At 38.2% G+C, this 18,067-nt stretch overlaps 1 protein-coding gene across 7 annotated transcripts in view; it reads left to right on the top strand.

The window, feature by feature from the left end:
* Positions 1-16,702, top strand: part of ZNF667 (zinc finger protein 667) — a 37,604-nt gene extending 20,902 nt beyond the window's left edge. For all 7 annotated transcript variants that reach the window (XM_031004399.3, XM_055370708.2, XM_063701672.1 and 4 more), the window contains one exon: positions 13,266-16,702. In XM_031004399.3, coding sequence (XP_030860259.2) covers positions 13,266-14,845 — 1,580 coding nt within the window. In that variant the 3' untranslated portion in view covers positions 14,846-16,702. The remainder of the gene's footprint in view (positions 1-13,265) is intronic.
* The last annotated feature ends 1,365 nt before the right edge of the window (positions 16,703-18,067 follow it).

The following is an 18,067-nucleotide window of genomic DNA, read 5'->3' as shown; positions in this document are numbered from 1 at the left end:
CCCAGAGAGGTTTGTTGACTTGCCCAAGGTCACCCAGCTAGGAAGGAGCAGCAGAGGAGGGTTTGAGGCCCAGACCCTCTTCAGAGGGCCAAACAGCCTCTGCCTGTTTCCAGAAGCTCAGCTCTCCACACCCTTACGCCCACCTGTCCCCCTGCATCTCTGCTTTCGTATTTCCTTTCAGAGAAGGTGTACACTGCCCTCTCTGTTAATACTTACGATAACATTCAACTCTGCATGATTTTTGTGATTCTTTTAAAAATATTTTTTAACTCTTTTCTCCAAGTGTTCTTTTCAGCTACTTTTCAAGGATTCATTGACAAATAGGTTCCTCTTTGGTTGGCCAAGTTATATATTTTGTATGTTTGTTTCTTTAAGTAGCATTCATTGAGTTTCTGCTTAGATGGAATGCGTCATCTAGGAGCTAGGGATCAACATTTTGGTGTAGGCTGGGAGAAAACGGCACCACCTCGAGCATCTGGCTTTGGTGACGTCCAGGTTCTGAGGGTGTGTAATGAGAAGCCAGATGGAAGCACAGTGCAAAAAGAAGACACATATGCATTGTTTTACATCTTAATTTCAACATGAAGAAATATCCTTTATTAAAGTACTGTTTTTAAGTTTAGAAGAAATTTAGTCATATAACAAAGTTTAGAAAAAGGAAAAGACAAAAACTGTTTATACATAGAGTTATCACTGATTGTTTATTTTATGAAATTGGATTTCATCGTTATTATAAGGTTTATATATTTCTGCTTTTTTCACATTTTGTTTTAGTAGAAATGTTCTATGTTACTAGTCTCTCATGTTCTATTTTCCATTTAGATTCTAATTTATTATTAACATCAGCGTATCTGCATTAAGTGCTTTTGCCTGTTTTCTATAGTACTGAGTCACAGAGGGGGAGCTCTAGATACTTCTGAATTACTTTGCAGAAGAATTGTCATATCACCAGCCCCCAGTAAAAAACCCTAGGCACTAGGTCTTTATCTAGAAGACAACATTTCTCACAATTGTGAGGTTTCACAGTTGTGAAATTTCACAAATTGTGGGTGTGTTGTCGCAATTTGTTGCAGGAGGAATGAAGTGCAGCCTGTGTGACTGCACAGGGACACCGCTCCTGAAAGCTGTGACCAGTTTCCTCTAGAGTCTGCCCCATTTCCCTTTGCACACTTTGCTTTGAATCCTTTTGCTGTAATAAATCATAACCATGACTACAACTTAAAAAGGAGAATTATCAAATCAGCACCATCTATAGCAACGGGGTTTGATTTTTCATACTCACTAGTATTGGATATTGCCATTAAAATGTTTCTCTTTATTTAGTAAAATAAATTAATAGCAGTCAGCATTTATTGAGAACTTACTTTGTGCAGATTCTGTGCTAAAGCCTGTAAGTTTAGCATTTCATTTAGTCCTCACAACACTTGTAGAAATCTCTGTCATTCCCAAGTGACAAGATGAGGGTTTGAGTCTTAGAAATGTTAAATAACTTGCCCAGGATCTCCTGTCCGGGAGATGCAGTAGAAGGTTTGAAGCCTTGGCAGTTCACCTTTTTAAATTTTTTTCCCTTTAATTTTTACGGGATATAGAGGTGTATATATTAATATTTACAGGGTACATAGGATATTTCGATACAGGCATATAATGTGTAAGAATCACATCAGGGTATGTGAGGTATCTATCACCTCAAGCTTTTATTATTGTGTTACAAACATTCCTATTGTACTCTCTCAGTTATTCTAAAATGTACAACAAAGTATTGCTGACTGTATTCACCCAGTTGTGCTATCAAATAGTAGATTGTATTTATTGCATCTTAACTGTATTTTTGTACCCACTAACCATCTCCTTTTTTCTGCCTACCCTTCTCAGCCTCTGGTAACCATCCTTCTACTCTCTTATATCCATGAGTTCAATTGTTTTGATTTTTAGCTCCCACAAATGAGTGAGAACATGTGAAGGTTGTCTGTGTCTGGCTTATTTCCCTTAAAATAAGGTCTTCCAGTTGTATCCATGTTGTTGCAGATTACAGGATCTCATCCTTTTTTATGGCTAAATACTACTGCATGACTGTTGATGGTCATGTGGCTATTGTGAGTAGTGCTGTAATAAACATGGAAATGCAGAGATCTTTTTTATATACTAATTTATTTTTTGGGGGGGTATATACCAAGCAGTAGGATTGCTGAATCATATATTAGTTCTATTTTTAGTTTTTGAGGAACCCCCCCATACTGTTCTCAATAGTGGCTGTACTAATTTATATTCCCACAGTGTACGAGGGTTCCCCTTTCTCCATATCCTCACCAGCATTTGTTTTGCCTGCTTTGGGATAAAAGTCATATTAACTGGGGTGAGATGATACTGTGTAGTTTTGATTTGCATTTTTCTGATGATCAGTGATGTTGAGCACTTTCTCATATGCCTGTTTGCCATGTGTACGTATGTCTTCTTTTGAGAAATGTCTGTCAGATCTTTTGCCCATTTTTTAATTGGATTATTACATTTTTTTCCTATATAGTTGTTTGAGCTCCTTATGTATTCTGTGGTTATCAATCCCTTGTCAGATGGGTAGTTTGCAAATATTTTCTCCCATTCGGTAGATTGTCTCTTCACTTTGTTGATTGTTTCCTGTGCTGTGCCCAGGCTCTTTAACTTGATATGATTCTATTAGTCCATTTTTAGTTTCATTGCCTGTGTTTGTGGGGTATTACTCAAGAAATATTTGCCCATACCAATGTCCTGGAGACTTTTGCCCGTGTTTTGTTTTAGTAGTTTGATTGTTTTAGGTCTTAGATTTGTCTTTAATCCATTTTTATTTGATTTTTGTATATGGCAAGAGATTGGAGTCTAGTGTTTTCTGCATGTGGATATCCAGTTTTCCCAGCACAATTTATTGAAGAGGCTGTCCCTTCCCCAATATATATTTGTAACATCTTTGTTGAAAATGAATTCACTGTAGATGTATGGATTTATTTCTGGGTTCTCTATTCCATTCCGTTGGTCTGTGTGTCTGTTTTTCTCAGTACCAAGCTGTTTTGATTACTATAGCTCTGTAGTATAATTTGAACTTAGGTAATATGATTCCTACAGTTTTATTCTTTTTGCTTAGGATGGCTTTAGCTATTCTGGGTCTTTTGTGGTTCCATATAAATTTTAGGATTACTTTTTCTATTTCTATGAGGAATGTCTCTGATATTTTGATAGGGATTGCATTGAATCTGTAGATTAATTTGGGTAGTATGGGCATTTTACTAATAATTATTCTTCAAATCCATGAGCATGGACTATCTTTCCATATTTTTGTGTCCTCATCAATTTCTTGCATCAGGTTTTGTAGTTTTCATTGTAATTTCACTGTGTTTGTTAAGTTTATTCCTAGGTATTTTATTTTATTTGTAGCTATTGTAAATGGGATTACTTGATTTCTTTTTCAGATTGCTCACTGTTGGCATATAGAAATGCTGCTGGATTTTTATATGTTGATTTTGTATCCTGCAACTTTACTAAATTTATCAGTTGTAATAGTTTCTAGGTGGATTTTTTATGATTTTCCAACTAAAAGATCATATCATCTGCAAAGAAGAATAATTTGATGTCTTCCTTTCCAACTTGAATGCCTTTTATTTCTTTCTCTTCTCTGATTGCTCTAGCTAGGACTTCCAGTGCTATGTTGAATGTAGAATAATAGTTGTGAAAGTGGGCATTCTTTTTATTTTCCTGATGTTAGAGGAAAGGCTTTCAGGTTTTTTTTCCATTCAGTATTATACTAGCCATGGGTCTGTCATATACGGCTTTTATTGTGTTGAGGAATGTTCCTCTATAACCAGCTTTTTGAGGGATCGCGTCATGAAGGGATGTTAAATTTTATCAAATGCTTTTCAGCGTCAACTGAAGTGATCATATGTTTTTTGTCCTTCATTCTGTTTATATATATCATTGATTTGCATATATCAAAGCATCCATGCATTCCTGGGATTAATCGTTCTTGTTCATGATGAATGATCTGTTTAATGTGTTGAATTCAGTTTGCTAGTATTTTGTTGAGGATTCTTGAATTAATAGTAAGCTCTTTTTTTGATGTGTCCTTGGGTTTTGATATCAGGGTAATACTGGCCTTGTAGAATGAGTTTGGAAGTATTCTGTCCTCCTCTATTTTTTGGATTAGTTTGAGTAGGATTGGTATTAAGTTTTTTTAAGTATTTGGTAAAACTCAGCAGTGAAGTTGTCAGGTCCTGGGTGTTTCTTTGCTGGGAAACTTTATTACAGCTTCAATCTCATTGTTTGTTATTGCTCTGTTCAGGTTTTGGATGTCTTCATGATTCAGTCTTGGTAGGTTGTATGTGTCTAAGAATTTATCTATTTCTTTTAGGTTTTCTAATGTATTGGCCTAGGTTGCTCATAGTAGTCTCTAATGATCCTTTGAGTATCTGTAGTATCAGTTGCAGTCATTCCTTTTGCATCTCTGGTCTTATCTCTTTTTTTCTTAATCTGATTAAAAGTTTGTCAATTCTGTTTATGTTTTTGAAAAAATTTCATTTTGTTGATCTTTTGTGGGGTTTTTTTTTTTTTTGAGACAGAGTCTTGCTCTGTCACCCAGGCTGGAGTGCAGTGGCACGATCTCGGCTCACTGCAACCTCCACTGCCATGTTCATGCAATTCTCCTGCCTCAGCCTCCTGAGTAGCTGGGATTACAAGCGTCCGCCACCACGCCTGGCTAATTTTTGTATTTTTAGTAGAGATGGGGTTTCACCATGTTGGTCAGGCTGGTCTTGATCTCCTGACCTCAGGTGATCCACCCACCTTGGCTTCCCAAAATGCTGGGATTACAGGTGTGAGCCACCGCACCCAGCCTCTTTTGTGGTTTTTTAATTTAAATTTCATTTCTCTCTGCTCTGATCCTTACTATTTTTTTCTGCGAATTTGGGGTTTGGTTTGCTCTTGGTTTTCTAGTTCTTTAAGATGCATCATTAGGTTATTTGAAGTTTTTTACTTTTTTGGTGTAGGCGTTTATTGTTACAAACTCTTTTCATACTGCTTTTGCTGTATCCCATAGGTTGCAGCATGTTTTCATATGTTGTGTTTTCATTATCATTTGTTTTGAGGAATTTTTAAATTTTAATTAAGAAATTTCTTCAGGCCGGGGGTGGTGGCTCACGCCTATAATCCCAGCACTTTGGGAGGCAGAGGTGGGCGGATCACCTGAGGTCAGGAGTTCGAAACCAGCCTGGCCACCATGGTGAAACCCTGTCTCTACTAAAAATACAAGAAATTAGCCAGGCATGGTGGTGGATGGCTGTAATCCCAGCTGCTCGGGAGGCTGAGGCAGGAGAATCGCTTGAACCCGGGAGGCAAAGGTTGCAGTGAGCCAAGATCGCGCCATTGCACTCCAGCCTGGACAACAAGAGCGAAACTCCGTCTCAAAAAAAAAAAAATTTCTTCATTGACCCACTGGTCATTCAGTATTATATTGTTTAATTTCAATGTGTTGGTATACTTTCCAAAGTTCTTCTCATTATTGATTTCTAGTTTTGTTCCATTGTGGTCAGAGAAGATACTTGATATGGTTTCAATTTGAAAGTTTTTTTTTTTTGTTTTTTGTTTTTTTTTTTGGGACAGGGTCTTGCTCTGTCACCCAGGCTGGAATACAGTGGTGTGATCACAATTCATTGCAGCCTCAACCTTCTAGGCTCAAGCAATATTCCCACCTTGGCCTACTGAGTAGCTGGGACTACAGGCATGTGCCACCACGCCTGACTAATTTTTGTATTTTTTTTAAAGATGGGATTTCACCATGGTGCCCAGGCTGGTCTTAGACTACTGAGCTCAAGCAATCCACCTGCCTCAGCCTCCCAAAGTGCTGGGATTAGAGGTGTGAGCCAGTGCACCCAGCTTTTTTTGGATTTTTAAGACTTGTCTTGTGTCCTAATATTTCGTGGTCTATACTTGAGAATGATCCATGTGCTGAGCAGAATGTGTAACCTGTAGTTATTGGATGAAATTGTCTGTAAATATCTATTAGGTCCATTAGGTCCGATGTTTCTTTGTTGATTTTCTGTCTGGATGATTTGTGCAATGCTGAAAATGAAGTGGTTAAGTCTCTAACAATTATTGTATTGTGGTCTGTCTCTCTCTTTAGCTCTGAAAATATTTGCTTTATGTATCTCGGTGCTCCATTGTTGGGTGTGTATATATTTACAATTGTTATATCCTTTTGCTGAATTGATCCTTTTAGCATTATATGACTTTCTTTGTATCTTTCCATACTTTTTGTCTTAAGCTCTATTTTATCTAAATATAGCTGTTCCTGCTCTTTTTTGGTTTTCATTTGCATGGGATTTTTTTTCCCTCCCTTTATTTTTAGTCTATGTGTGTCTTTATAGGGAAATCATGTTTCTTATAGGGAACAGATCATTGCGTCTTTTTTAAAATTCATCCAGCCACTCTGTGGCTTTTGATTGGAGATTTAGTCCATGTACATTTAATATTTATAAGTAGGGACCTACTACTGACATTTTGTTATTTGTTTTGGTTGTTTTGTGGCCTTTTCTTTTTCCTTCTTGTCTTCCTTCTTGTGAAAGTGATTTCCTCTGATGGTATGTTTTAATTTCTTGAATTATATTTTTTGTATATCTCTTACATATTTTTTATTTGAGGTCAGCATGAGGCTCATAAATAATATCTTATAACCCATTAATTTAAACTGATGACAATTTAACTTTGCAAAAACAAACCAACAAACAAGCAAAGAGAAAACTAATAAAAACTCTATACTTTAAATTCATCTCCTCTGCTTTTAAACTTTTTGTTGTTTATATTTTAATACTGTGTGTCTTGAGTTGTTGTAGTTGCCGTTTTTTTGTCAGTCCATCTTTTAGTCTTCCTACTTAAGATATGAGTAGTTTACACATCACAATTATAGTATTATAATATTTTGTATTTATCTGTGCAATTACTATTGCTAGTATGTTCAGATGATTTTTTATTGGTCATTAGCATCCTTTTCTTTCAGACTGATGAACTCCCTATAGGCTTTCTTGTAGGAGAGGTCTGGTGTTGACAAAATCTCTCAGCTTTTGTTTGTCTAGGAAAGTCTTTATTTCTCCTTCCTGTTTGAAGGGCATTTTCACTGGATATAATATTCCAGGATAAAGGTTTTTGTTTTCTTCAGCTCTTTAAATATATCATAATTCTCTCTCCTGGCCTATAAGGTTTCCACTGAGCAATCTGCTGCCAGATGTATTAGAGTTCCGTTTTATGTTGTTCCTTTTCTCTTGTTGCTTTTAGGATCATGTCTTTATCCCTGACATTTGGGAGTTTATTAAATTATCTGAGGTAGCCTTCTTTGGATTAAAGCTGCTTGGTGTTCTATAACCTCCTTGTACTTGAATTTTGACATCTTTCTCCAGGTTTGGAAAGTTCTCTGTTACTATCTCTGAATACACTTTCTACCCCAGTCTCTCTGCCTTCTCTTTAAGCCACTAACTCCTAGATATGCCCTTTTGGGACTATATACTAGATCCTGTAGGCATGCTTTATTATTCTTCTTCCCTTTGACTCCTCTGACTATATTTTCAAAGAGCCCATCTTCAAGCTCACTATTTCTTCTGCTTGATCAATTCTGCTGTTGAGAGACTCTGATGCATTCTTTAATTTGTCAACTGAATTTTTCAGCTCCAGAATTTCTGCTTGATTCTCTTTAATTATTTCAATGTCTTTTTTAAATTTATCTGATAGGATTCTGAATTCCTGCTCTGTGTTATCTTGGATTTTGTTGAGCTTCCTCAAAATAGCTTTTTTTTTTTTTTTTTTTTTTTGAGACAGAGTTTCTCTCTGTTCCCCAGGCTGGACTACAATGATGGCATGATCTCGGCTCACTGCAACCTCTGCCTCCTGGGTTCAAGCAATTCTCGTGCCTCAGCCTCCCGAGCGGCTGAGATTACAGGTGTGTCCCACTATGCCCAGCTAATTTTTTTTTATTTTTAGTAGAGACAGGGTTTCACCATGTTGGTCAGGCTGGTCTCGAACTCCTGAACTCAGGTGATCCACCCGCCTTGGCCTCCCAAAGTGCTGGGATTACAGGCATGCTCCACCGTGCCAGGCCAAGATAGCTATTTTGAATTCTCTGACTGAACAGTCACATTAGCTCTGTCACTCCAGAACTGGTCACTGTTGCCTTATTTAATTCATTTGGTGAGGTCATGTTTTCTCGGATGGTCTTGATGCTTATGGATGTTTGTCAGTACCTGGTCATTGATGAATTAGGTATTTATTCTTATCTTTGTAGTCTGGGCTTGTTTGTACTGGTCCTTCCAGAGAAGACTCTCCATGTATTCAAAGGGGCTAGGGTGTGTCTTTGTTCACTGCAGCCATGTTTGCATTAGGGGTCACCCCGTGGCCAGTAACTCTGTGACTCTTGTAGACTCACAGAAGTACTGCCTTGGTGGTCTTTGGTAAGATCCAGGAGAATTCCCTAGATTACCAGGAAGTCGTTCTTTTCCCTTACTTTCCCTGAATGAATGGAGTCTCTCTCTCTCTGTGCTGAGCTGCCTAGAGTTGGGGAAGGGATGATACAAACACTCCCATGGCCACCAACACTGGGACTGTGCTGGGTCTGACCCGAAGCCAGCGTAGTACTCATTCTTGCCCAAGGACTGTGGCTACCACTGCCTGGCTACCACTGATGTTTATTCGAAGCCCAAGACGTCTTAATTCATCAGGTGGTAAATTCTTCCAGGCCTGTTTTTCCCTTTAGGGCAGCGAGTTGCCTTCTGGCCCAGGGTAGGTCTAGAAATCTTGTCCAGGACCTATGGCCTAGAACGAGGCCTTCAGGACACTGCTTGGCACCTTTTTTTTTTTACTGTGGTTGAGATGATATCCAAGTTGCAAGACAACGTCCTCTTTACTCTTCCCTGTCCCCTTGGAGCTGCCAGCTGTGCTGCCTGGAGTTGGGAGAGAGTTGATACAAATACTCTCTTGGCCACTCCAGCTGGTGTGTCACTGGTATGTCACTGGGTAGCAGGTACCCCAAGTCCACTGGTTCTGAGCCAAGCACAGCACTAGGACTTGCCCAGGAATTGCAGTCCTTGTGGCCTAGACTGCCTTTCAGATTTACTTAGGACACCAGAGTGTTTTAGTCTGTGGTGGGGGTACTTGCTGGAACTCAAGTTTCCACCACTGTGGCAGACAGTTCTTAGGCTAGAGCTGATTTAAATGCTTCCTCTGGGGTGCTGGCCAAATTCTGCCCCACGTTGCTTTCTGCTGTGACAGGGCAGCACTGAGTTCCAATGCAGAGTCCCACCATCACTCCATTCTTCCTCCTCCAAACACATAGATTCTCTCTTGTTGCCATGCTGCACTGCCAGGCATTGGGGGAGGGGTGGTGCAGGCGTATGATGACTGTCTTTTCTACCCTCCTCAGTGCCTCTTTCTTTGAATACGATGTTAAAACTTGATACTTTGATTGCTTACCTAATTTTTGGTTCCTATGAAGGTGTTTTCTTATGTGGATAGTTGTTCAATTTGGTGTTACTGCAGAGGGGGCCATCGCTGGAGGGCTCTATTTGGCCATCTGGCTCTTCCACTTTCTCCTTTTTAGTTGTTTTGTTTGTTTTTTGAGATAGAGTCTCACTCTGTCACCTAGGCTGGAGTGCAGTGGCACCATCTCAGCTCACTGCAACCTCCGCCTCCTGGGTTCATGCAATTCTCCTGCCCCAGCCTCCTGAGTAGCTGGGATTACAGGCACACATCACCACACCCGGCTAATTTTTGTGTTTTTAGTAGAGATGGGGTTTCACCATGTTGTTCAGGATAGTCTTGAACTCCTGACCTTGTGATCCACCCACCTCGGCCTCCCAAAGTGCTAGGATTAAAGGTGTGAGTCACCATGTTTGTTTGTTTTTTTTTTAAGGAGACGGGGACAGGGTCTTCTGTTACCCAGGCTGGAGTGTAGTGGTGTAGTCATGGCTCACTGCAACCTTAAACTCCTGGGCTCAAGCAGTCCTCCTGCCTCAGCCTCCCAAGTACCAGTTTGTTTCTTGAGCCCTTGTGGATAGACTGGATATCCATATTGGTTTACCCATGCTGGATAGGCCATAAATCTTTCTTGTAGATTTACTAGCATTTGTTTTCTGTTTTTACTTATTCTCGTGAATTGTTTTTTCGTGATCTTTCCCCTTTTATCTAGCAGTGACTTTTTTATTTTCTGCTTGTATAGTAAGCTTTCATATAGAAAATGCATTAACCATATGACATTACATTTGACTTCAAATATTTCCCCATTCTTTCCTAAGACTTTTTATTTTATTTACCTCTTATTTTTCTAATTGGTTATATGAAAGTTTTTTTCATTTTTGTGTGATTGGAAGTGTTGGCATTCACATTGTAATTTTTCTTTTTATTTCCATAGTTAGAAAGAATTTGGGGTAGATTTCATATTATTTTAGTTTGTAATGATTTTGTACTTTATATTGAACTAATTTACCTGGGATTAATTTTGGTGTCTGGTGTGGTTTAAGGATTTCCACATTGAAGATGGGGAGATGGGCTGAGGGGATATGTTAGTATTCCACACAGGAAGGAACAAAGGAAGGTACAAAGGAAAAGGAAGGGAAGCTAAGAGTTTTAGTAAAATGTGAGAGGGAGAAGCAGCTTAACTGATGTGACTTAATGGGATGTGGGGTGGGAAGGACTATAGGAAGAATCTTGGGTTTCTTGTTTTGCTGATGCTGCTAGCTTCACTATAAAATTTCCATTATCTTCCTGTGTTAATTCCTTATTTTGTCTGGTTGTTTTCTGGAATTTCTACTAATAATAATTATAATGGTAGCTACTACCAGTTATTAAGCAACTGCAGGTCCACAAAGCTTTCTCTAGAACCCTTGGAGCAAGATATGTTTCAGAATTCAGAATGGTGCAGATTTTAGAAAGGTGAACAGGTCATATACTATGTGTGGCATAACATACCCAGCAGGGGCTGGAGCAGTACCCCAAAGTCAAACACATTGAGATAGCTACAAAGACTAGACTTCCTAAGAGCAATAAATGGAGGCTATGAATAGCCTCATTGCATTTCAGATGCGGTTTTACTCCAAATATCTATTCAAAAAGGAAAAGAAAAAAGGAAAGAAGACTTTGGTTCTCAGCTTTTTGAATACTGGAATGGCAGATTAGAGGTCATAGCATGTGCCAGAAATTTCACACATTATTTCTAATTCTCATGAAAACCTTGCGAGGTACGTGATTATTATCTATATTTTCAAGACAATATGCTTATGGTAATAGAGTTAACAAGTGTGTCACAAGATTATGCAGTTAAATGAAAAACACCTCAGTTAATTCAGTAATGTCTGCCTTTAAAGCACACCTATGAAATAGAAATATAATGTGAGCCACATATGTACTGAAAAAATCTTTAGTATCCACATTCAAATAAAAATTTAAAAACAGTGATATGGTTTGGATCTGTGTCCCCACCAAATCTCATGTTGAAATTTAATCCTCAATGTTGGAGGTGGGGTCTGGTGGGAGGTGATTGGATCATGGGGGTGGATTTCTCATGAATGGTTTAGCACCATTCCCTTGGTGATGTCTTAGCAATAGGGAGTGATTCTTACAAAATCTGATCGTTGTAATATGTGGCACCTCCTCCACACTCTCTCTTTCTCCTTGTTTCACCGTGTGATGTGCCTTCTCCTACTTCATCTTTCACCATGAGTAAGAGCTCACTGAGGCCTCCTCAGAAGCCAAGGAGGTGCCAGCACCATGCTTGTACAGCCTACAGAACCAGGAGCCAATTGAACCTATTTTGTTTATAAATTACCCACTCAAGTATTTATTTATAGCAATATAAGAACTTCCTAACACAAACAGGTAAAATTAATTTTAGTAATATATGTATTTAACCTAATATATCCAACATATTATATCATATAACCAGCATTTTTACAGTGAGATACTTTATACTTTTTGTAGTAAATTTTCACAGTCTGGCATATGTTTTATACTCATAGTATACCTCAAACCAGCCACATTTCAATTCCTCAGTAGCTACAGGTGACTAATGGCTACTATATTGGATAGCATAGTTCTAAAGCCTGTGTTTATCATGCCACATTCACTCAGGTTTATAGTCAGTTTGCCATACAAGTAGTTATTTTATATCACCTTGGACTTTGACACCCTATGCCAGCCACATTGATCTATTTTACTACAAAATAGATTCCTTCTTTTAGTCTAATCTCTTACCTATTTTTCTGAGCTTTTCCTGCTTCTTGCTAAAGTCTTCACCTTTGTAAATATCTAAATACAGTCATATGTTGCATAATGATGTTTCAGTCCAGTCAACAACAGACTACATATATGGCCATGGTTCTACAAGATCATAAAACTGTTATTTGTACTGTACCTTTTCTACATTTATGTATATTTAGATACACAAATACTTATCATAGTGTTAAAATTGCCTACAGGATTCAATACAGTAACGTCATGTACAGGTTTATAGCCTAGGAACAGGCTATACAAAATAACATAGGTGTATAAGTAGGCTATACTATCTAGGTTTATGTAAATCTACTGTAAGATGTTTGCACAATGATGAAATTGCCTGACAATGCATGTCTTACAACATGTTCCCATTGTTAAGCAACCGTGACTGTACTCAATTCTAATTTTTACTAGTTCTTTTTAAATTTGATCTTAAGAATACATTTTTTAAAATCTACAACTTTATTGAGGTAAACATCATAAAAGTCACTATATCTAGAATATAATTAAATGATTTTGGATAAATTTACAGAGTGTATAACCATCAATATAGTCCAGTATTAGAACATTTTTATCACCCTGTAAGATTCTTCATGTCCATTTTCAGTTAATCCCCATTCCTACCTTGAGCCCCAGGCAACCACTTATCTTCTGTCTCTGTAGACTTGCCTTTTCTGGACACATTCTCTAATAAACATACATTTATCCATTGAACAACCTGTGGAGTTCAATGTGCCGTATATGGCATAAAAGTTATCCTATAAATAAAATCTTGACTTATTCATTTTCAAATTACAGACTCTTCTGAACTCTGGTTATTAAATATCTCTGTAAAGCCTTTAGTGTAGTCATCAAAACCACAATAAAACACTAAAAAGTTATGTTTTGGTAATTATAATTGTTGTTATGATTAATAATGATAATTACATTTATACTGTAGAATCTTCATTTTTTCAGCATGGAAAAGGAGAAACATTTAATTCCTTTATGTCTTTCAGACTTGGGGTCTAAATGTGAGACCAAGAAGTTACCTCCAAATCAATGCAACAAATCTGGGCAAAGCATCTGCCAGAAACTAGTTTCTGCACAACAAAAAGCTCCTACACGAAAGAGTGGCTGCAACAAAAATTCAGTCCTAATAAAACCTAAGAAAGGGCATTCAGGGAAGAAACCTTTAAAATGTAATGACTGTGGTAAAACCTTTAGTCGAAGCTTCTCTCTTAAACTTCATCAGAACATCCATACGGGAGAGAAGCCTTTTGAATGCAGTAATTGTAGAAAAGCTTTCAGACAGATCTCATCCATCCTACTTCATCAGAGAATTCACAGTGGAAAGAAAAGCCATGAATGCAGTAAATGTGGGGAAAGCTTCAATCAAAGAACAACTCTTATTCTACATATGAGAATTCATGATGGAAAGGAAATTCTTGACTATGGGAAGGCCTTGAGTCAATGTCAGTCTTTCAATATACAGCAGAAAATTCACGTTGTTGGGAATGTCTGCCAGTGCAGAAAGTGCGGAAAAGCCTTCAGTCAGATGTCATCCCTTTTACTTCATAAGAAAATTCACAATGGAAAGAAAACACATAAATATAATAAATGTGGGAGAGGCATCAAAAAGAAATCAGTCTTTGTTGTACATAAAAGAATTCATGCTGGAGAGAAAATCCCTGAAAATGCGAAGGCCTTAAGTCAGAGTCTACAGCAAAGAAGTCACCATTTAGAGAATCCTTTTAAATGCAGAAAATGTGGGAAATTATTTAATAGGGTTTCACCCCTGATGCTTCACCAGAGAATTCACACTTCAGAGAAACCGTACAAATGTGATAAATGTGACAAGTTCTTCAGGCGGCTTTCAACCCTTATTCTGCATCTAAGAATTCATAATGGAGAAAAACTATACAGATGCAATAAATGTGAGAAGGTCTGCAATCGGCATTCATCCCTTATTCAACATCAGAAAGTTCATACAAAGAAAAAGAAACTATTTGAGTGTAAGGAATGTGGGAAGATGTTTTCTGGAACTGCAAACCTTAAAATACATCAGAATATTCATTCTGAAGAGAAACCTTTCAAATGCAATAAATGTAGTAAAGTTTTCGGCCGCCAATCATTTCTTATTGAACATCAAAGAATTCATACAGGAGAAAAACCCTACCAGTGTGAGGAATGTGGAAAAGCCTTCAGCCACCGAATATCTCTCACACGACATAAGAGAATTCATACTGAAGATAGACCCTATGAATGTGATCAGTGTGGGAAGGCCTTCAGCCAGAGTGCACACCTCGCCCAACATGAAAGAATTCACACTGGAGAGAAGCCATATACATGCAAAACATGTGGTAAGGCCTTTAGTCAGCGCACATCTCTTATTCTACATGAAAGAAGTCATACTGGAGAGAAACCCTATGAATGTAATGAATGTGGGAAGGCATTTAGCAGTGGCTCAGACCTTATTCGACATCAGAGAAGTCATTCTTCAGAGAAACCCTATGAATGTAGTAAATGCGGGAAGGCATATAGTCGGAGTTCATCCCTGATTCGACATCAGAATACACATTCTGAAGAAAAAGCCTAAGGTTGTTTTAAATCTATAAAATCAACGAATGAGGCTATCAAACATATGGCAAATATGTATTTGTCTATAATGTAAATTTTGTGTATATGGGACCATTTGATGATATGTCCCACTTTGAAAGCCAAAGAGCAAAAGTCATTGGTGATTTTGACCTCAGGATTTGAAATTAACTGAAGGAAACTCAGAAGTTTGGTCAGTCATTGTGAATGAAGATCATTTTTCATTTGATAAGAATTACTGGCTGGGCGCAGTGGCTTACACCTGTAACCCCAGCACTTTGGGAGGCTGAGACAGGCGGATCACGAGGTCAAGAGTTTGAGACCATGGTGAAACCCCATCTCTACTAAAAAATACAAAATTAGCTGGGTGTGGTGGTGCGCACCTGTAATCTCAGCTACTGGAGAGGCTGAGGCAGGAGAATCGCTTGAACCCAGGAGGTGGAGGTTGCACTGAGCAGAGATTGCGCCACTGCACTCCAGTCTGGGCAACAGAGCAAGACTCTGTGTCAAAAAAAAAAAAAAAATTACTGATATTTTACTTCCAGCATAGTTTTAAAGGTAATTTATTGGTCACATACAACAAAATAGAATTGTGAAGTCCATTATAGGGCTCTGAGCCTGATTTAAGGTCACAGAAAAAAAGAATTTGAGTCTGTTTCTCAGATCTAGAATTATCAAATATAAGGAACTTCTCGGCAAAACAGGGTGCCACTTTCAGCTGACAGACTTGTGGGTGAGAATAAAGAAAAGTGAGTCTTTAGGTAGATAAAGTTGTCGCTCATAGTGGTGTGTAACAGTAGAAACCTTACTGTACCATCTCCACGGATATGAGGATATATGATCTTCATGGTGTGAACGTCTAACATGGCTGAGACAAGCTATCAGTAAAAGAACCAAGATATAGTGAAGAATGAGGATTTCAGAGCCAGGAGAAATCAGTATTGTTTTATTTGGAAATAAATCATCTATATTTATATGAGTAAACATTGGTATTTTCATGTAACAATACTGGTATGCAATAAGTGGTGTAATATGAGTTGTTATGGACTGAATGTTTATGTCCCCCCCAAAACTAATTATGTTAAAATCCTCACCATCAATGTGATGTTACTTGGAAATGAGGCATTTGGGAGGCAATTAGGATTAGATGAGGTCATGAGGGTGGAGCTCTCATGATGGGATTAGTGCCTTTATAAGAAGAGACATCAGGCTGAGTGCGGTGGCTCACGCCTGTAATCCCAGCACTTTGGGAGGCCAGGGCGAGTGGATCATGAGGTCAGGAGATTGAGACAATCCTGGCTAACATGGTGAAACCCCGTGTCCACTGGAAAAAAAAATACAAAAAATTAGCCAGGCACAGTGGCATGTGCCTGTAGTCCCAGCTACTCGGGAGGCTGAAGGAGAAGAATCGCTTGAACCCAGGAGGCGGAGGTTGCAGTGAGCCAAGATCACGCCACTGTACTCCAGCCTGGGCGACAGAGTGAGACTACGTCTCAAAAAAAAAAAAAAAAAAAGACATCAGAAAGCCTGCTTGCTGTCTGCACCATGTGAGGATGCAGGAAGAAGCCAGCTGTCTACAGAACAGGAAGAGAACCCTACGAGAACCTAACCATGCTGGCGACCTGTTCTCAGACTTCCAGACTTCAGAACTGTGAGAAGTAAATTGTTGTTTAAGCCACCCAGTCTATGATGTTTTGTTATGGCAGCCCCAGCTAATATATGGAGTGGAAACCCTAGATTTATCTACTGGGTTCTTTTCCTGTCAGCAGTTCAACATGTGTAGTAGCTTTCAGTCTCTGCTGTTTGTGCCAAATATATAAGAAATAAAATCAGATAACTTTTTTGTAATTGGATCATACACAGTTGGGCTCTTCTGTTTAAGTTTTCCTCCTGTAAAAGTTATTTTTGAGAATACCTAAAATTTAAGATGACTGTGGAATGTGTGGAATGTATATGGGTTAGGTCATCCTAACTTTGACCACAATTGATAAAACAACAATCCAAATTGTGAGGGTGAGCATGCATACAGGATAGTACTACTAACTTCCCACTTAAACTTGTTCTTTCGTATTTGTAAAGCAAGCATAAAAATCCACCCCTTGGAGCAAATGGGTGAGCAAACAGCACAGAGGTAACTCATGGAGAGGCAGGTCTTTTTTTCCCCCTCTTTTCTACACACACCCTCTAGCTTGTTAATTCCTCTGCCAATCTGCCATACAAATACATGTCAGTCCCAAATAAATTGTGACACACCTGAAGACTAGGGAGAAGCAAGAGAATGCCCTGCCCACAGTCACCTAATTTCCTCAGGCTTATCTCATTGCCTATTGCATTTCTTGCTCCTCTTGGGGATTTCAAGAGAGCATTAGAATGGCAATACATGATAAAGTTAAACTTAACTTGGAATTACTTGTGAGAATTGCATATCCTCACTGCTTTATTTCTGGCCTAGTCAAAAATCCTCATTTCATCTAATTTTGTCTATTCTCTCCTATTCTTAAGGTCTTAAAGGCATTTGTGAAAGTGCAATAAAGGTAAAGTAACTTTGGGTTCATGTGTCCTCCCAACTGCTTGGAACTGTTATATCCTAATAGGCCGAATCATTTATTATTTAAATTATTTTGCATTACATGAATTTAAAAAATATATCCAAACTAAGAAGGAAATCAACTTTGTGTTTTTTTAAAGTCCTGAAAACTTAACTGGCAAGAAAAATGTTTTGCTTTATTCCTAGACTGTTGTAAGAGAGCCCATTATTACAGTATTTTGCTTTTAATAGATGCCTATAGATTTCCAGCTTTCATTAGCAAATATTTTCGCTGCATATTTGTTGTGCATGTAAATACCCTGGACCAATCACTGCTAAATCCTGTGGATATGTAAACTAATAAGACACTGTTCTTGCCAGCAGACACTTACAGTTTACCAGGGAATTCAGGTAATAAAATATGGAATTCTGTATAAGGTGCATAGGTAGTACGGAGAAGAGGATGATAAACTTCATGGTGATGGAGGTATGGGGACAGGGATTGTTTTTGCAGATAGTATTAAAGGAAGAACGTGAATTTACTAGGCACACAAAAGTTGGAAAGCTAAAGAGAAAATTACAGATGGATAAAATAATGGCAAACAGTAATAAAGTATTTGGGGAGTTACAAGTTCCAGCGTTTAGTACAGTGACACATAATTCAATGGTTAGCACTCAATAAGTATTTGAATGAAT

The sequence above is a fragment of the Gorilla gorilla genome, chromosome 20 (genome assembly GCF_029281585.2).
Source record: "Gorilla gorilla gorilla isolate KB3781 chromosome 20, NHGRI_mGorGor1-v2.1_pri, whole genome shotgun sequence".
Classification (NCBI taxonomy): Eukaryota; Metazoa; Chordata; class Mammalia; order Primates; family Hominidae; genus Gorilla; species Gorilla gorilla.
This window is presented reverse-complemented; position numbering and strand designations above follow the sequence as displayed.